This window comes from Copidosoma floridanum, unplaced genomic scaffold (assembly GCF_036245765.1).
Source record: "Copidosoma floridanum isolate Cflo_tuat_1 unplaced genomic scaffold, Cflo_Japanese_pri ptg000032l, whole genome shotgun sequence".
Lineage (NCBI taxonomy): Eukaryota > Metazoa > Arthropoda > Insecta > Hymenoptera > Encyrtidae > Copidosoma > Copidosoma floridanum.
In genome coordinates, this window is record NW_028321909.1 from 2,747,417 (window position 1) to 2,769,559 (window position 22,143).

Here is a 22,143-nt window from a genome sequence, read left to right on the forward strand (position 1 = left end):
TCACGTCGAGCTTTTTTTTTGTCATGTGGTGATTTCATCCGTAGTGGCGATCTCGACTGCCTTTGACAAGTACAAGGTGTCGTTGATAAGCTTCTACAATATTATGATGCGCGACAAGGCGATCCTTCCATCAATCGAATGAAGGTGGCATTTAAGTAAAAGTCATTTAATCCGAACGAGTCATCCGCGCTTGGATCCAGTGTAAATATCGGGTGACGATGTTTTCAAATCATAGCCAATTAAAACTATTTTTTTAGCCACCACACTTGCATGGAAAACAAAAAAAAACCGAGTTTGGGCCTAAAAGATAGCAAACATCGCAAAAAACGTGAAAAATCTATTGAGTTGCATAGCAAACAGATATTGCAAAAATCGCTACAGATAGCTGGAAAAATCGTTTTCCACGCACGTTTTACAAAGTTTGTGGCTGATGCATCCCACTGAACTTGAGGTTTAGATTGAAGATATTTAAATACATAAAGAATATAGTAGTCGAAAAATGATTTTCCAAATATCTCGTGCTCACCAACATGATTTTTGTTTTTTTCATGATATTTTTGCTTGTTCCAGCTATTTTTTTCAGTATGTATGTGGATGATAAAGACAAAAAAACTTGAGATTTCAGTTAACCGTATTAAAATAATTCCAAAATGTAGGTTGCAAAAAATTGTGTTCACGTAGTTTATCACAATTTTATTACTCTTTCGGCCATTTACTAAAAATTTCGTCTTTTTGGGTTGGACGGACGGTCTAGATTTGGATTCAGGAATACGTCAAGCTGTATGAATCTGGTTACATGTAAAGATCTATTTGTTTTGTGAATCAGTGTTACTCCTATGAATGTTGAAAATTGCAATTTACGTTGGTCCAAATGAAAATCCCGTGTACTCTGGAAAAATAAAAAATAAAAACATATTGGAAGTAATTGAAAAACAAATCAAATCAGTCTTCACTAGACATCCCAATGAGCATGATAAACAACCGAAATGCTTTTTCATATCGTTGAAAAGATAAGGGATAAATCATTTGTTTACATTTTTCTCGGCGATGTCAATATTTACGAGCGCGCCAACGACGCAGCCTTTATGTCGATGCATACGATACTAATACACCGCGCGTACCACTGGCTTCTTCCTCTTTTGCTTAGCGCATTGAAAATGACGGTAGAAACATGATTATTAAAAATTCCACAATCCAAGACTTCCAACTGGAAGTGATGCAAACTCCAAAAATGTAGCCTCACCAAGCGCCTCCAGCAAAGATACAACTACAATTCGTTACCAATTCGTGGCGCCTTCGATGATAAGTATGTCTAATATTTACGTTGCATACGCTACACGTGATCTTAAAAAAAACGTACAGCGTTGGATGAAAAAACGGAAAAATACTCATCTCTTGATACGCAGTAGTAACCGCAACTTGGGGATCGTTGACAAATTTGTTTCTTCGAAGTTATTTTCTCCGATTCTTTGTTCCCTTCGTTTTGACACCTCGCTTGATAAATTTTTATTTATATATTTATACACGCAATCTATACGTCTATACTACGCAACAAAATTATTTTTTGCGGAAATTTTAATTACACTCTTGAACGTGCATTTTAACAATTTAGATTTACCGTGCGCGTAAAATGATTGTCGTCAAAATTACATAAAACTTTAAGAAATTCTTTATTAAGTTACAAAACACTATCTCTCAAAAAGTACAAATATCGTCCTTGCGAATTAGTCATCAGCTACTTGATATTTTTAATTATGATCTGGAGAAAAAAAAGCTGTTTGCATTTCAGTAAAGTATTTACAGAAAAACGAGACATTATTTCAGAGCATTTTCATTTGATTTTCGTAAAAAACACATTTACTGACGTAATTAGCCAAGAGAGCACTCTCTTAAGCTTATCATCTCTCTTTAAACCTCGCACGTGTTGGATTAGTGAACAGGTATGGTGATAATGATACTTGCATATGAGGTGATGGCAATATCGCATACGTATAGTACGTACTAAACACACACACGCACATGTACAAATAAAACATATGTCACACGTGTCGCAGTTTTTTACGACGTGGTCGTATGCAGTTGGAAAAATCGAATTAACTTGTGTAAGTTTATTCCAATTCTAAAAAAACAGTATACAAGATATCTTGTGAAACTAAAAGACGCTGCTGAACATCGGTTGGACTTATTTTTTTTGTCATATATGTAAAATTTCTATTGATTTACATTCTACATAAATTAGTCACAAACAACGCGCTACACACGCCTCCGTTCAAAATTGATGATTAATTTTCATGTCCATTGTAAGAATGTTATTATTGATAAAAATTGACAAAAAACGGAGATTTCCTGCATATATGCAAGATTCGAAATTCAATTCCTTGTCAATCAGTATTTTGTTCGTACTAGGGAGCTCTGCTTTTATGGCAATGACCAATCAAATGTCGGCCAGTAGTCAGTAGTCAATGCTATGGAGGGTTTCCTTTAAGGAGGCTTGGGCGTTTGGTGTCGTATCTATTGAGGGGCCCCTGTGGGGTACTTGTCATACAAATGATTCTTTGTAATATTTTTTTTATAATCATTTTGATTATACACATGTGTGAATAAAATAGCAATAATACACGGAAAAGTCATTGGGAAAATTGATATTAAAAAATTTATTAGTTTTCCCAAGGTACCTTGTGTAAAAATGACGGCCCTGCCACGATAAAGCTGACAACACTGTACTCTCTTGCTCTCATCTGCTATTATATACCTGTACTTGTGTTGGACTTAAATTTTCATGCTTGTATGTTTATGAATGTACAGCGCATGCGCACTTATAGTACCTGAACAAAACAATTCTCATGTTCGATGTTTTCCTCGCTATTTTCTCAAAATTTAACGTGTTGATCCTATTATTTTTTTTAAATAATAGATTCTTTATACTTTCAAGTACATGTACCAATTTAATAAGTGGGCCCACAGCTTTTTATTGCGGTAAGGTAGTCTATTGAATTTCGGGTTCCGTAAGGTTGCGTGTTAAAATGACGAATTTCCACAAGCGATTTTCTCGAAAATAAATGTGTTGACCTACCTATTTTGTTTTCCTAAAAAAATCTAGCAAACTTTATCTATATAATCTCTGAATTTCAGACCTAGACAGCATTTAATTCAAAATCGCCCAAGCCTCCTTAAGGCCATCTGGACCTTTATCTCGGTTAGCGGGATTGAAACTAGAGAGCGGTGAAGAGGGAGAGAACATGCCGCAGCACCGATAACTATTTTGCATATACGAGTATAGTGAACTTGTTTTTTTATTTCATTGCAAAAATAACTTGTCGATCCCCCTGGGAATTGAATATAATATTAGTTTTATGGTATTGCATCATGCAAAAAAATTGAACGAATTCTACAGACCATTTTCCTATAAACCCCATTTTTATGTGACTCTTCCATGAGAGTACGTGTTAAATTAAAGTTTTTTCAACATCCAATATCTTAAAAAAGGTGTTGTGAACCTATCTCAAATTTTAAATGTGACTTTCCAACACTATTACCAATATCCTGTTTAAATTTCAGGAAGATCTTACAAAAAACGCTACGTGTGATGAACGTCCTTACAATGATAGGATTAGACAGATCAGGCGCGGTCCACGTTTTTTGCGGTTTTTTTTTTATTCGCGAACAGTGTTAACTGTTTGATCATTACATTTTTTCCACTTCGTACAAAACGTTTATTTGGTAAAAAAATAATGTGTAACGTACGTACGTAACCACTGCGTTGCAATATTATTTTTTACATTTCACTTTTTGTCTAAACCAAAGATAATTCAATTAAATTGTAGTGATCACATGTAATTTTGTTTTACTAGTTTAGCTGCAGTTTAGTTTCGATCATAGAATTCGTTCGTTTGGTGACCATTTTTAAGTAATATGGTATCACTTGAAGTGAACTGATTTTGTAAATAAAGAAGTTACATACATTGTTGACATTCATTTATTACCAGAGATAGTATTGATTTTTATCCCAATAAAATTTTTTTTTTATACGTAAAAATCTACTTCTCCGATGTAATGATCCATATAGGGACACAACACACGCAAATATCGTGCTATTGTTTTTGCGCAGTAACTAAGCGTCAAATAATAAACGAGTTTTCCTACACCACTTGGATAAATTGTCTTCACTTGCGGTGGATCAACTAAGCAAACTTGAGAACTTGTTTATTTCCACATCCTTACATTTGAATATGATACTGTACACCTATAACGTTTTCTGGAAGTTATTTTTCAACGTCAACAAAGAGGCTAAAACGCACTTACCTTTAACTATACATCGTTTAAATGCGCAGATGCGCTCTTGCACACGATTCCATTATGCTTCAATAAACACTTACACACAAGTATTGCACATATGTACGAATAACTCAATTTGACATATTTTTTTGCATCTTTTTCAAAAGGTTTATTTTAAAAATGCCGTAAGCCCTCGATAGAGTAGGGACCCAGGTGCATATATAGGTACAATGCTATTGTAAAGATTTTCATTAGAAAAACCACTAGTACGTGACACTGAATCCAATATTTATTCTATTTTTTGTTTGTTAAAAATTGTCAGTAGTTAAGTTGTCATTATTTACCTTTTTTTGTAAAAGCTTTAACGCTTTTCCGTTTGATACTACGTTTCATGTAATAGAGACATCAGACCTACAACAAACTATCCTCTTTGTATGACTATATTCACATGAACATCATATGAAAAAAAAGTTGAGTAAACGTGACCTGATTTCCGTTCGTCATTATCTACAGCTTGGTTGCAATACACAAACGTAATCCAAAACAAAATATATCATCATCACCAGCATCGTCAGCATAAACGGAGTACGTCGGTCACAGGGTATATATGCGTCTAAAATAAGCGTGTGCTCGCAAGCAAAGGCTATTACATGTACAGAGTCTCCGTCATATATCCAGTCTCTTTCTCTCGGTTGGCGAATGTTAATGCACTTTAAGTGCACTATGCGCCTGACCTTGGCAATGAAGCTTAGACCGTTGTCGCCTCCTGCCGAGCCACTGATTGATATCGCGTGACGCGCGCTCTGTTTTTCCTCACTCCGATGGCACATTCGTTTTTTTCTTTTATTTTCCATTGGGTTTGCGAGATGATGTACATGTGGCGTTTTCACTTGTACGAGTTTGTACGCACGTGTCGGAAATCGTACGGTTGCTATGATGCAGTTTTGTTTTTTACTCGTTTTTTATCAACAGTTACGATATCTCGTGCTTTCTTTGAATTCATCTCCTGATATGCACTGCCAAACAAAAGAAAAAACAATAGTGCTATTTAATCTTAACAATCAATTTCACAAATCGAGAGTAACAGTCAGTTTTCGTATGTTATTTGTATTTAATCTCAACAATTTGAACTCTCGTACTATGGTACTTGCAAGTGAGTAGTTTTAACCCAGTTTTGCGTGAATTATGCTGTTAATATGATTATTATAAAAAAACAAAATAAAACAGATTACTTCGGTCAGAATCGAAATAGTCATGCAAAATCAACGTTGATATTACAAGTGGCGGTATTCAATTATTCGACGAAATTTAATGAAAAAATATTGAGTCCAATATAACGAAATACTGCAACAGGCTTTTTTCGTCAAAATTCAGCGGTATACTGAGAGAAAAAAATAGTAAAAATTATAGAAAAGTTCCAGCAAAAATTACCATTTTGCACAGTCAATCGGATGCAAGCTGGAAAAAAAGGAAATAATTTTTATTTTGAACAGTACAGATTATTGTTTTAATAGTAAAAAGTTCTATGCCGGAAAGTAAAATTTATTAACCGGTCCTTTTAAGGTTTACTGTTCCAGCATGGCAATTTTTACTATTCTAATCATAATTTTTACTATTAAAACAATAATTTGTACTGTTAAAAATAACAATTATTTACTTTTTTGCCAGCTTGCATCCGATTTACTGTGCAGAACTGTAATTTGTGCTGAGATTCCCCCATTATTTTTATTTTATTTTTTTTCTCTCAGTGTATTTTTGTTCATTAAGAAGCTCGAATCATAACTTTTTGTTGGGTAATCACTTCTTATTATTTTTCATTGATAACTAATCGTATTATTGTTGTTCGTAAGGTGGCCGAATCGATTTTTTTCACGGAAAACTCTGTATATTTTTTTGTAAAAATCCCCAAATCGTATTATTTTTAAGTGAAAGTCGAGTGCCCAAGCCGCAGGAAAAATTCATAAAAGTTATGAAGCTTGGGGCAATCAGCCATATTACTACGCCAAAGCTTCTCTAAATCAAAGCATGTGTACCTACCACACGATGATCGATTTTGCCCTGCAGCAGTTCAAAAATAAGCCAAAATCACGCCCATTATTAATTACGTCCATTTGAATTTATACGAATCTACCAACGAAACAGAGATGAACGGAGACTATTCAAAGCTCGTGACGGGTCCTACACAGCTTAGGTAACGGCCTGACTCGATTGATCAACCCATTAATCAATTACCCGCCCGCATCAGTCCCGTTGCCTCATTCGAAAGAGTCCGCTCTTTGTTTGGAGGCTGACAACAAACGGGGGGTGCTCCTTCGTCCGGGCGAATATTTTTAAACGAGAACAACGCGCGTATGCGGCTTTCTTTCGGGAGTATAAGCACATGTATGTATATATATATATATATATGCGGCGAGGGATGCGCTGGAATTTCCAATTTGTCACGCCGCAGCTGGTTTCGTTCGCTGCCAAGTGCAAGATAACATATGGGCCCGTGCGCGCATGAAATTATACTTTGTCTGAAATTTCGTTTGGGCGTACGTATATAACAACGGGACGCAGGTGGTTATTTTTATGCCTGGTGAGTGTTTATTTTAGAACAACGGGAGGACAACTCGAGCGGAAAATCGATGCGACGTTTCACGTTACTCCCCCTTATTATGCCAACTTCTGCAGATTGTTCATATTTCATTGTGCACGCGGTTTATCATGCGTCATCTGAATCATCTTTGTTGCGGGAATTGCGGTAAATCACAATTGAAAAAAAAAAAAAAAAAAACATAAACAAGTTTTACTTTTCTCTTCTTCTAACAATAATTGACAAGTAGTGTGTAGTAAGAATTGACTACAATTAATCGAGTTTGTGTTCGTAATAATTATTTTTTTTACTTTATGCCACCGGCAGTACTCGATGATTAACGTATACCCTATAGCTTGAAAGTTACTTTCAACAAGTTTGTTCACCTTTGCCCGGTGGAGTTCCACACCTATGCGCGTGTGTTTATGTATACGGAAGTGAGAGGATTCAGGATCGCCAAGAAGTACTGAGTAATGCACATGTGATGCTCGTGCACATTAGACGGACAAAGCTCGGTTTCCTTTCTTTTCTCGCGGCGTGTACATTTTTAGACGTACCCGCGTCATACTCTACTGGCAATTATCACGCATTGGTATATTTTCATCGTTGCTGCTATACATTCTTTTTTTTTACAACAAAATTGAAAATTATGTATTTTTTTGCGTGAATGTATCTTTTTCAAACATTTAAAACACGGTAATTTTCGTTCTCGTTTGTATTATTGAAATGTACTCTGGTTTCTCATCTTATTTCAAGAAAAAATGAAAGTTATAAAGTAGAAGCTATTATTTTTAAATGAAATGATTAATCTTGAATGTATACGATGTTTCAGTAATAATTTTTAAAACATAAAAAATAATTATAGTTCTTATCACAGAAGCGTCATCGTCACCAGGTCTACTTGCGTAGGGTAGCTGGTTGGATGACCTTTGCGTATCGAACACTGTTTTTCCTTTACCGAAGGCGCAGTAAACGTCACAAAAAACGCCCTAAGGTTTAAAAAACTTTCTAAATTTCTGAGGTTTATCGTTTACTTTCAAAGTTATAATTAATTTTTGACGATTCTCATCCAAGACTACGCGAAGTAGATAGTTTTCAGTAGCAATTTTATCGAAAACAAAATGGTTAACCATAGTACAACATTTTTTTATCACAAATGAATTCGGTATACTTTGTTGACATAATATTTTCATTTCAAAGATTTCTTTTTGATCGATTCGCTTTCTACATTTTTGTCATTTTTCAAGTTGATGAAAAGAAAAAATCACATTATTAATTTTGTACTCACTATTTTATCGATAACAATTACAGCTGCGCTTATGTATTACCTCTCGTAATTAGAACGATGATAAAACTATGATGGATGATTTATGAGTGGATTCTTCATTCTCTCATTTTCACGCAAAGATGAAATAAAATAAAAGCAGAGAAAAGTAGTAATCACACTAGTAATATGTTAGTTATAAGTGATTTTCATTTAATAATCTATACTTTCATCGTATCATGACTTCAGTAATAATTCCATTCACTTTTTCACCACAAAATTATTTATTTATGACATTTTAGTGAACATCGCATTACTGACCAAAGCCTTGGGTATAAATGTATCTATAATGAGTTTACAGAAGAATCGTACTAAAATAACATACTTACTTGTTAAACGACCTCGGTTTTTTATTTATTTTTGTTTTCACGTGCCAAAGAAACCATACCTCACAAAGAGGAATCCATTGTATTGAAAATACATCAAACAATAAGTGTTCAAGCCTTCTATGAACAAAGTGTGATACGTAATCGTTTTTTTGGTAAAAAGTACTTTTTGTTCAACAAGTCTTGTCATCATTTTAAAAGCTTTTTCTCAAATGCGTACGAGTATAAATGTGTGTGTATGTATGTGTGTGTAAGTATGTACTTTTATATGCATGTGTGTTTGCGTATGGCATATAAATACATACACATACTTGGGCATTATTACTTTTTTAATCACTTGCGTAAAAATTTTTTTAATGTAAATGCATTATGTTTTTATATTTCTACTTACCATTTACGCAGAATTGAAAAAAATTATTCGTTATTCAAAATTTCGTTATAAAATAGTATGCTAAGTGTGTATGTGGGTTATAAGTAAAGTTTAATTGCACGTAATAGCTATGGAAAATCTATCACATAAGATTTGACCATAAATACATTTTTACAGCCCGACTTTGATACTCATGTCTTAAAGAATCCCGTATACTGTGTTTTCATGGACAGTGCTACTACTCATACCTTTAAATCTATAAAATCGCCCATCTCATGTTAAATATTCTATTCGCACAAAGCTGATTTACCAATATTGCAAATTTCAGTGAAACGACCATACTTACCGAGTTAAATTTTTTCAAAGAAAGGAGTCGAGAACATCGTGAATCATATTCTATCGCTGTGTACCTTTAATTTGTGCGTGTCCATCTCTACATGTAGATGTATGCATAAGTGACTTTAAACGTGATAACAGGCTTTTAACTCTTCTTTGTTGATGTTGTCGTGATGCATCATCATCATTAGACTTGGTGTTATTTTCAGAAATCTGTATACTAATATAATGGAAATGTAAACGCGTATAATTGAAAAAAACTTTTTTTTTTGTGAGGTTGTAATTTAGTTAGTTTGTTATTAAGTACTCACATTTGTATGATATAAAAATACAGGAGGAAACGAGGTAATAGTGACTCTTATTTTATCGCTGTAACACATATTATAACATACAATGTTTATTCGCGTACCTACAATAAAGATGTCGAGCTTTTGTGTTTTGATTAATTCGTTCGTGTTTACAAACTTTTTCGTGCGGCGCTTCTGTAACATCAGCGATCCAATTATATATATATGGTGAACAAATTTTTATTTACTCGTGTGTGCACTCGAAATACATCTTTAGTCATTCTTCGTTGGATAATCAATGATTATATTGTTATAATATTATATTGTTGTTTAACTTTAGGGCAAAATGTGAATTTTCATAAAGTTTATTTGTGTTCTATTTATCAAATCGTTCTTTGGCGTGACTTTTCAAACACCGATGTTTTTATGAAAAATTAAAAAACTTATCTGCATGGTAAAAAACCTGAATTTGTTGTGTAACTCTAGTTATTCCTGTTTGTTTTTTTTTTTTTTTTTTTTTTTTTTTTTGTATTTACAATGTTACCAAGTTACAAGAAACTAACGGGTTTTTAAGATGAATCTACAGCTAAAAACAAAGATACCCCTGTGGTGTACAAAATTACATGAGTTGACTCAGCTGATGCACACATTAATTTTTGTTCTTTCTTATATTTACACGACTCCACGTACGAACTTCACACAGCAGTTTTATGTACGTATGACAAGACGGCAATTTGAAACGCATGCTTATAAACAATGGGTGCGAAAAATCACAAGTGAGTCATACGACAAAAGTTTGGCTGATAACAAAGAGGCGCGTGCAGTACTTTTTCGATAAGGTTTTTCCCTCGTCTTTTCGCTTTAAGTGCGATAACTTATCGCAAAAAAACATTGTCTGCACCTGCTGCTGCTCACTATACTACTGTCGTCGGCACTCGGCACATAATCCAAACCCATCCAATATTATAGAGAGATTATAGGAGAAAATTTCGTGTGAACGATTTTTGCCACATTAACCGGTTATGCATTTTAGATCTTGAAATAATATACTTATTCTGTGATAACCACTACGGTTACCATGCCAATGCTGAGAAAAAAAAATTACTTTGTGACACCAAAATGTTAGTTTAACTTTTTACATTTACAGGAGAGTAATAGATAGTTTAAAGTATGTAACAACGAGCACTGTGTAGGTTAATTAATACGGGAAAGCTAGAATTTTTGAGAGAAACAACAATGTGTCTCTTAAGAGGCAGTTTGTTCATTGAATGTTTATAAAATCTAGTTATGGTACTCTGATGTGACAAAATTTTTGTGTTTTAGGACGATCAGGATTGGATGTACGAATGGAACTCCAGGCACGAACCAGTGATCAATAAATCCAAGTAAGAACCATCATAATGTCTTATTTTTATTTTTTTTTTTTTATTACAATTTTGGAACTCAAAGCCCAGTGTACAGCATCTCATAGCTATAGCATTATCGTAGTGTATATGTACTAATTTATTAATAAAAATTCAACTGTTTCAAAATCTGATAAACTGCCTTTTACGGTGACAGTACGTTACATTTCCCTCGCTTATAGTTCTGATTTGAAAAACACAAAAGTCATTAAAATACACGCAAATGATATGGCCTTTCGTTCTACTGTTGTTTCATTGCTGCCGTCGTAGTATTATATTGGTTATTTGATTCTTTAGCGCACAAAGACCGGTACGTATTAGTGTGTATTTTTATTTTGATTTAAAAAAAAATTCATATAAATTATTTGTACTTCAAAGAATTTTTCCGCCTTCTAACCTCAAAATGGCACCCTCGCCGCTTGATTTTGGGTTCTCAGGCGGAAAAATAGTATACGAAACTCGTTCGAAAAGGCTTCTTAACGAACCTCGTTACGGACCACGCCTTTGGCTCGTGCCGTAAACCTCTCGGTTCTTAAATCAAAGCCTTTGCAAACTCTATATACTATTATACTATATACTCTATATACTATTATTGTACGTAATATACTATTTTACTTCACCAAAGAGGGAACACTGACTCAGTAAAATTTTGAGTTTTCTTAAAAACATGGCCTACACATTGTTTTTAGTGTAAAAGATTAAAATATATTATTTTAAAGCAATGTCTGTCTTTGTGTGGGTGTGTGAGGGGGGGTGGTTATGTCCGAGACACCACAAAATTACAAAATATAATCATACATTATCTATAGTTAACCTTAATTGTAACCCACTTAAAATATAGTTCTTTGGCTCATTTTTTTATTTTTACTATAATATAAATAAATCAAATATCATCGCCCTAGATTATTTTCATTTTATAAACTTTTTCATTACAAATGTTTCTACAATTTGTCACAATTAATTTTTTTTCAAACTCTTTAAACAGCTCACGTGATTGATCTTAACCAATGAATAAATATGCTTAAGTCACCACACGTAATAATGAATTGTCGCAGTGCAACTGCTCCTTTGCACCCTCGGGCCACAACTGCTAATAAAAAAAAAAACTAATAAATAAAGTATAATGTCTGGTAAATATTAAGGAAATGTATTTGTGAATATACAAATGAGCTAGCAAACAAGAGCAAAAAAAGATTACTTTTGTACAATACAACTTTACACTGATTCATGCTTACAAGAATTATAGGTCACGTCGTACAGCGTCTACAATCAAAACTTAATTTATTATATTTTATCATAAATTGTCGTACATATTTATGGCACGAAGAAACAATAATGCAATGTTAATAAAAAAACGAAACAAACAAAAAAACCCCTACTTAAAATAAAGATTTGAACCAAAACAGCATAAACAGTGGCGACGTGCGAGCTTTCAACTCTGACCACGCCGCCAACCAATCTGGTGAAGGAAGACGTAACTTTGCGAGTTAATCTTTGCATGAGACACCAAAGTAACGCGGAATACATCTTATTCGCAGTTTTTCTTGTCAGCATCTCTATGGTGTAATGCTTATACCGCGCCCCTGAGAGTAAGGGAAACGATGCGTGGCTCAGTGGTGTAATAATGTATGCCGTGCCGTCATCGAATCCTCCGTCGGAATACTATAAGAATCGCGGTACACGCAGGTATAAGCAATACACCATACAGATGCTGACAAGAAACTGCGAATAAGATGCATTCCACGTTACTTTGGTGTCTCATGCAAAGGTTAACTTGCAAAGTTACTTCTTTATACACCAGAATGGTTGGCGGCGTGGTCAGAGTTGAAAGCTCGCTCGTCGCCACTGTTTATGCTGTTTTGGTTCAAATCTTTATAAATAGGGATTTTTTTGTTTGTTTCGTTTTTTTTATTAACATTGCATTATTGTTTCTTCGTGCCATAAGTGTGTAAGCCGGTATATAACAACATATTTATAATAAAATTATAACGTGACCTATATTTTTCGTAAGTAAGAACCAGTATAGTTAAAGTTGGGTTGTACAAAACTTGAAACTCAAAAATTAAAAAAGTATAGATTGAATATGGCATATCGTAGTTATAATTGTAACGTAATGATGATACAAATGCAATAAAAGACAAAGATTCAAACAAGAATCATATTAGAATAGTTTGGCTTCAAAAAAGTTTTGCTAATTCAATATATGTGCAGCAAGTGAGCAAAATGTCGTTACCGCCAAAATTATTAAATTCAATGTAGAACAAATAAAATTTGAGTTTGAGTCAAAAATATTGTTGGAAATGATCAAGAAAAAGTTTGAATGTTTATTTTAAACCTTTCTATCACTTAATATGAACAACGCCCTATAATGTTCTTTATTAACATCAATTACAAGTTTGATATATTTTCGTTTTTCTCCTTTTTATCGGGACGAAAGTTCCTACTTTCGGCGCAGTATGATGAAATGGATTTTTCTGCATACCCTCGCCTATAAAGTGCTTCATATCTGCCCTGCTCCAAAACAGGTAATCAGCTCTTTCGACGAGGGTATATGTAGAAAAATAGTACCACGTTCGGAGGTTAAGAAATGCCCAAGATTTCACGTTATTCGCCCTCGGATTTGACAACGTTCATTCACGTAAGATCTGCGACATTCTTAACCTCGCTCACTAGGTGCTCTCTAAATTTGAAATAGTGACTAGTTACTATTTTAAAGTGAATATTCACTATTTGAATAAGTTATAAGTATACAACTTTGAAATAGTGAATATTCACTATTTCAAATAGTGAAACCATATTCACTATTTCAACCAGTGGATATGAACTATATGATATAGTTAATATTCACTTATTTGGAAGTGAATTGATTCACTTTCAAACTAGTGAATAGTTTCACTGTTCTAAATAGTAAAATGAATGATATCCTGAAACTATGAAGAAAATTTAAATAAAACTGAAAAAATGTCAACAGCATCTGTAAGCAGAAGAGAATCGTGTCTCTCTCTCTTTAGCTCTAGCTGCTCATCGAAAATAGTTATTAGTCGAGTCCACACGTTAAAGAACGATACTTTGTTTCATTCGCGCCGAGGGTTGGTTACTTGCAGTACCTACTCGCACTGTTGTGTACACTCACTGTACACTGCCAGCACTAGCACCCAATGCTACTCACATATAAGTACACTGATCCACCACTACAGAACAACACACACCACATCTATACAAAACAAAACTATGATAACCTATAAACATGCTTGTCCGAAACTTCACTCGGGATGACATTTTTTTACACACAACACACATCAGTAACTCTCTTAAATCCTCGATTTCATCTTAAAATTTCGAACGAATATCTTGTATCACAATATACTTACTCTCTAAATTAGAAATAGTGAAAATTTCACTATTTACGGAAGTGAACGACATATTGACTTTTAAAATAGTGAATATTGACTAATTTTTAAGTTGAAAAATATTTTCACTGTTTGAAAAAGTGAAAAGTCACAGAAGTTAACTATTTATGTAGTGAAAATCGCTGGATTTCACTTTTTTCGAGTGATAATCTCAGTTGTGTCCAGGGATTCGAACGAGCAAGGTCGAGTCCTGCCGTGTAGTGTTGTTTAAATAATTGTTTTGGTGCGATAAAAAATGTGATGTTATGTTTAGGTTAAAATCTTCGGTTCAAGAGAATAACTTGTGTGTTGTGAGTGAAAAAATATCATCCTGATAAATAAGAAGGTTAGGAAAAGTAACATGTTAAGGACGTTCGGTAGTGTTAGCGGGGGGAAACATTTGCGCGGTGAGGGGAAACCAGCGATGAATGAAGATTTGGCAACGTCGTACGGGTCTTAAATGTGTGAGTGTTCATGTACACGCATCAGGTGTCTCTGCACACTCTACACTGTCTGCTCGTCTGCTGCGTGCTGCGTCGGTTACGAGTTACGACAGCGTTCGTGTATCAATGTTTTTGTGATAAAGCTGTAAGTATTTGTTACTGATTTATTATAAAAGTGTAGTGAAAATGAATAAATGAGTAATTAGAAAGACTTGTAACAATTGTATTTCTATTTGTAGATTTCATTCGTAAGAATGCCCAAAGCCTAAGATGAGTGATTCAAACTATGAGCATGTGATTTTGTAATGTGCAAAAAAATTGTATCTTAAGAAGAAACAATAAATTTGAAATTAAAAAAAAAAAAATAAATAGCGTGTTATTAACATTTATTGTTTTTTATGGGAAGGGGTGGGCGTTCTGTACATACACTCACGCACACACGTAAGCTTGTATTTTATGCGTGAATTCATAAATATCTACAATAATATTGAGATATTTACTGATCAACATCCTGGAACATTTTGAATTTCCCGCCACTTGCGACGTTGCCGTTGCGTTTCGGTCGAGCTTTTATTTAATTTTTTATTTATAAACGAATCAGACGATCGTCGCAAAACTTGGTATACATCAAATTAATAACATTATCTGTAACATATAAAAAAATTGGCCAAATTCACTGGCCCAATTTGCTTAAAACTGTGATTTAGTCAGTTCTCCCATAAGCGACAGTGTTAAAATGACTTAACTTTGAAATTCAATATCTCGAAAACGAAACAGAGGAACCTCTTTAAATTTTGACTGGTTTATTGTAACAACAATAAAAACGTCTGGTCAAAATTTCAGAAAAATTCGTTGGAAAATTCAATCACTACCGAACGTCCTTAAAGTTTCCTTAGTTTTGTTCCGTATAGATATAGTGTGTGCTTCTCTGTAGTGACGAATAAGTTTATTGTACTTATAAATAAGAATTATTAAGTGGTGGTGCTGGTAGTGTATATATCAGTGTGAGCGGCTAGTCTTTGGTGTGGATAAAAAATCAACTGTCATTCTTTAATGTGTGAACGCTGTTGTTTTGTCATTACTTTTTTGATAAATTTCTTCATAGTTTTGTGATATTATTAATTTCACTACTTTAAATAGTTAATAATCAAGACATTCACTAGTTTGAAATGAATTCACTTTCAAGTAAGTGAATATTAACTATATCATAGAGTTTATATCCACTGGTTGAAATAGTGAATATCGATGCCTCGTAGGAAGACCAGCACAGTTCAGATTTTTCAATGTTATTTTGTATGGGAAAATCTGAACTGTGCTGGTATTCCTACGAGGCGTCAATATGGTTTCACTGTTTGAAATAGTGAATATTCACTATTTATAAGTTGTATACTTATAACTTATTCAAATAGTGAAAATTCACTTTAAAATAGGAAATAGTCACTATTTCAAGTTTAGAGAGTGCGTAATATACGAGGTAATATACTATAAGTTGGAGACCATTCTTATATTTTAATATCATGTCCGAATAAATTTTTTTTTACCAACTGACACGTAAAAACGTTATACGCTATGAAACGATTTTTTTGGTATTTCAAAACTTTTTTTATTTCTGTTTAAAGTGTTTGAACGACAATATTAAAAATAACAAAAAAACTGAACTTTTACAAACTTTACGACTTTTGAATTTAAAATTTTACCTCAAATGTAAAGCAAAAAAATTAAAACGAGTTTTTAGCCGTCAAGAAATAATTTTTACTCTTGATAGTATAAGGACGGCGCTGTAGAGAAAAACTTACTACACAAAAAAGTTTGATTTAAATGAGCTTTACCTCGAGCTTTACACCTTTCGTACTGAACAATTTGTTGTAGAGTTCGAATTTGTCTTATTCTTGAACAAAAACAATTTTTTTTGCTGTTTCCTTATTTATTTTACATTATTGAGCATCTGGATTGCATGATAGTAAAATATGTACTAAAAATAAGTTGTATTTTATTGTGATCTTACTATAACTTTGTCGTAGAAAACAGACGTGTTGAATGTATATGTTAAAACTTAGAGCCAAAAAAAAGTTTTTTATTCTAAGAGTGCAATAGTAAAAATTGCTGACAAAATTTTTCTCTCCAATGAAAATTATCCGAATGTAATACATTAAACTTGAAGTTATCTGTACATAATTTGAGCCCATTTGGATGACAATGACTTGTGTCAATGACAAAGTCAAAAACTTGATTACGTACATACATTTATATACACGTACATCATCTTATGACGAGCACAAATCACTCTCATCTCAGATTCAAAATTTGTTTTATTTCAAAAAAAGATGGTTTGTAAGTAGTCACTCTTTTAGCCTTGGCAAAAATGTACAAATAAAGCCCTCAAATGCGTTGGTCGTGCCTACAAATGAATTTTAAACATGATGTGCTCTTATTACTGAAAGTTGTTACCTTATTATTTATTTACTGAACATAATGAAGTTTTTGCTATCTCGAACTATACACACACACACACACACACGCCCATATATATATATATATATATATATATATATATATATATTGACTCAATCAAAAGATGTTGATATGAATGGAGACATACATATATAATGTACACATGTTCATTTCCTATGTTGAAAGCATGGGCAAGCATCAACTGCTGGTTAACCGTTCTAGAAAAATTTTTATAATGTATATAATGATCGAAAATTTTGACTGAGTACTAAATTGGATTTAATAAACAACATTTAAAGTAACAATAAATAATATTTACAAATAATTGTTTGAAATTTATGTAGTTTTGACAAGTATCAAAGATAGTCGCACCTTTGACTCCTGAGTCATGAAAGAACAACCTTAAGGGGGCTGCTACGACTACTGCTGAGGTCAAAGACAAACAAAAAATGAAGTTTTGTTTTTCAATAAACAAATGTGTCTGAAAATCATTATGATATTTTTAATAACGTATGAAGTGGGAAAAATGATATTTATGTGTGTAGTTTAACTTTGTACAAAAAATTAATTATTGTTTTGACCAGTTTAGTGCATACGAGGGTACACCACCAGACCAGACCACCTGTGTTGGTGTAATATAGCGATGTAATATATAGGTATATGGTATATGTATGTCGTGAACAAGTACGTCTGCTACCCACGTGACCTCCTGACCTCCCGGACACTATTTATTTATTTCCATCACAAATATCTCGCTAAAATGGTCCTTTATCCACAATTTTTAATACAACATATTACAGAGGAAGACTTCATCTACAAAACGTATATATTCAGTCTGCTGGGACATTTAATTAAGGTTTATTATAAACGAAAACAAATTGTTTTTCACGCTGCCCCATAGGAACACGTGCTAATAGTTATAACTTTGAGCTCGGATTTCTCAAAATTTTGACCCATTCGAAATATTATTTAGACCACCATTAAATTCAGTAGACTTTTATTTACAAGAAATAATATATCTCTGTTTGGGGACTTTCATGAAGGAGCCCCCTTAAGATTCAAATGACATTTGCGGTTTGTAAACATAAACGGTTTGTGACTTTTTACTACAATAACTTTATTTATTTTTTATAAAATGTAATTAAAGTCTCAATTATATTAAAAAATACTTGTTACCACAGTTTAGATAAAATATAAGATGTGAATGACGTTTGTAACACTATAATGTATACGGTTAAGTACGTTATACAGGTTTTTTAATATTATAAGCTATAAAAGTTATAAAAGTTTCCACAATAATAGTAAGATCATGCAAAGCACATCCTATCTACCATGACTAATGAAAATTAAACAAAAAAAAAGTAAGTAGTACGGATTTCGTATGTTGCAGTGCTTGTTCCGTGCAGCAGCTGGGTATGGCCAGGCGAAAAACGTACAGCATTAGAACAGCTAAGGTCGGTAAGAACGGCCTCTTCTCCAAAGAGGTTCTCTACACGCTCTTTTTGACAAACATACTATCGCTCCTCATTGGAAGTGGTTTCGGGTAAGCAGATCTATCTACAAATTTCTTTTTTATCTCATTTTTGTATTGCATAACGTGTTTTATAAATAATCAGTCATAATTTTTAAAAATTATCATCATTTACTCGAAAATTTCATGATAATTATTAAAAAATAGTCAACATTGTAAGCTGCAAGTTTTAATCAATTGTAACTCATAACAGTTGTCAATAATTTTTTTTCATCATTATTTTCTTTTTGTACTTTATAACATGTTATTGTATACATATTCTGTACGAGAAAAAAAAAAAAAAAAAAAAAAAAAAGAAAAGTTAATCATTACTAACAATAGCAATTAACAACATTTTATTCTTAATCTATAATTTAGACTACTTTTTTTTACTATCGGCTATTATCACTTATCGTCAGTTATTCACTAAAATGATTTTCGCGTGGGTTTACAGAGTATGGCTGACCAGGCGAGGACTAATGGTGTCGCGCGTCACCATGGAATGAAATCTAAGCTATTACACGTGATTTTTTGATGCATGTGCACCTATGTAGCCTCTTTCTCTCTTTTTCCCTCGAAAATAATTCACCAATAATGGAGAAAAAAAGGAGGAAAAGCAACTCAAGAGAAAGAGAGAGAGAGAGAAAGAAAGGTGCTATAGGAACGTATGCGCATTAGTTTTTAGGTAAGACTGAGTGAAATAAAAAAAAAAGAAAAAAATAAGCAAAAAAAGTGTCAACAACAACAACAATCTGATGAAATAACAGTGGTCCTTCGACGGGTATGGTCAGTTTTGCGTGTGAAACTTATGTACTGGAGAAAGAAAGTGTAGAACAAACGACTGTTGTCGTTACCTGAAAAAAAAAAACAAAAAAAAAAAAAACAAAAAAACAACAAAGCATCTGTGAAATTCTACTCGATTCTTCTTCGATGTTAAGCACATAGAGTTAAACAATACACAAAACATAGTGATAATGGTGAAAAAAGAATTATGTCTGCGTATAATGTTCTTTTATTTTCTTACTCCTCATTCTCTACTCGTATAAATATTAACATTAAAGCCTTTTGTCCACGCATGGAACATAAGTAATTACTATACTTACGCACGCGTGTCGTAATATTTTCTCTTGAAGCGCTAATAACTCTTCAGTTCAATGAGTCATGTGTACGGTAATGCTTGTGTATTTAGTAAAACATCAGCCGATAAGACGTGTATGCACATTTTATACAAAAATAGGAGCCAATAAAAAAAAAAGAGAGTAAAAGACGAATTTTAAAATTGAGAGGACCACAAAGTAGTAGTAGTATTTAGTGAGCTGGATTTTTTTCGATAGTCCGTCGATGATGATGTTGATGATAAAAAAAGAAAAAATATATATATAATATATATAAATATGTAAACATTACAAAAAAAAAAAAAAAAGAAAAAAAAATGTGAAGACACTTGTCCATTTTATACTGTTTCTAATGCGTTTCTATCTGCGATAATTTTTATAATATAGTTTGAATATAGTATTTATCTCTATATGAAATAAGCGAGAGGAAGTAAAGGAGAGTAAAGACGAATAGAATTGCACAAGTAAAGACACCCTTATAAACAAAAAATTTATTAAATGTTACGTGTATTACTACTGTTTTCGAAAGTATGAAAACACTGGGCTCAAGTTCACTAAAGTTTCTTGTTTTGCAGTTTTCAGCTCGAATTAATGTATGCAGCTTGATCGAAATGTTCAATTCTGGTTGTTAGTGAAAATATTACCAAAACTACTTTTCAGATTTTCATAACAGCTTTTGTACGTTGGCATTGTCTTTCCATACTTATGGACATACATTATTTCTGAAAGTAGTAGTATGTATCCAGTGACAATCAAACGAATATGTATAATCTCTTAATGCGTTGATTTTAATTTATAGTAAGCAACTATTTTGTAGTAACTTTCAATACCTTTTGTAATACGGGCATGGCTAGCTAGGATGGAAAAGAAAATAATAGAAGGGAGGCCTTCACTGGTCGATCAAATCACCAGAAGAGCATGAATTTTGCGTTTGGGGTGAAAAGGCTGAAGATTAATTTTTATCATAAAAGAATGACAGACTGCTTGTAAGTTGTAAACGCTTATATTGAAAGAAAAATGTTTGCTACACTTTTAAACATTTCTATGAAGAGACTTAAATGATGCCTTGTTACTTTCCGCATAGAGCTACGTCTAAATAAGGACAGAAAATTGAATTTTGTAACAATAATAATAATAATAATAATTTTTTAACTGATAGTTTCTTATCCCCCATTTTAATAATTGTTAATTAAGCTTTTCTGACAATGGTTTTTTTAACTTTCAAGCTTAATATTGAGTAAACTTTGTGCAAATACAAAAGATGATACATTCAGTAACTTGAGTACGAAAAGTTTCGACCGTTGTGAAATAATAGTAAACAAAACGTTTCCAGCTGGTTGTTCGATAATGCATCAAGCAGGGCAGAGAACCTGTGTTTATATTTATAATTTAACATATGTAATTTATTGTTATAATATTATTTATTTTTATAAACGTAAAATTAGTTTCATTTAATAGTACATATGATTAAAAAATCAACCAGATGAAAAATTAAGTCAGTAAAATCGTTTTATTTAATTTTTATTCATAAATCTAAAAAAAAGTTTATGGAATGGTCATAAAGATGTGCCACGAATTAAAGTATGTGTTTCGTTTTTAATTCATAAGGATTGATGTACGTACATACATATATTTGTAAAGTGATTACAACGTGTATCATATTGTTTAAAAAGTACATATGTTTATTCTTCTGTTAGCAATGTTGTAGTGTCAAAGTAATTTGAAAAAAAATTTTTGCACAGCATATATAACTATTGTATTTCCAAAAAAGATGAATCTTAAAATTCGCCATCTATATTTATTGATACAATACCGAAAATATCAAAAATTTTATTGAAAAAAACTCTGTAAATGTAATGAATACTTATATTATGAGTTGCTAGAAGATGAAATTTGTTCAAAATTTATTTTCACACCTTTAAAATGATTGCACAATTGTCATCAAAGTTTCATAAAATCATGTATACCTCTTGCACAATATACATTTATTGTGTGTTTAAGTTCAAGGCTCTCATCAGGTTCAATAATTGGTCCCACAACAGGCAACGTTGGCACCGCCTTTTGTGCGAGTTGTTTCAGAAATAAAAAGTTTTGACAGTACAACCATCTGCGTCTACAATTAATTCAATATACATTTAATCGCTTCTTTTTATATTGCAAAAATAAGATAAAACAAAACTTTGAACATAACTCTCTATATATATAGGCTCAAAGAAGAATCAAATCGTTTTATAATTATCAACATATTTGTAATAAATATTTTTATCATTCAATGTGTTGTGGTCCATCTATTTCTGTTATTTCTTAACTACTAACGTTCAGAACTCAACCCGATTTTC

General features: G+C 32.7%; 1 protein-coding gene across 3 annotated transcripts in view; it reads left to right on the forward strand.

Moving 5' to 3' along the window:
- BNIP3 (BCL2 interacting protein 3) overlaps positions 1-22,077 on the forward strand; it is a 48,619-nt gene extending 26,542 nt beyond the window's left edge. For all 3 annotated transcript variants that reach the window (XM_014358640.3, XM_014358639.3, XM_014358638.3), the window contains 3 exons: positions 10,817-10,878; positions 18,570-18,722; positions 19,144-22,077. In XM_014358640.3, coding sequence (XP_014214126.2) covers positions 10,817-10,878; positions 18,570-18,722; positions 19,144-19,195 — 267 coding nt within the window. In that variant the 3' untranslated portion in view covers positions 19,196-22,077. The remainder of the gene's footprint in view (positions 1-10,816; positions 10,879-18,569; positions 18,723-19,143) is intronic.
- The last annotated feature ends 66 nt before the right edge of the window (positions 22,078-22,143 follow it).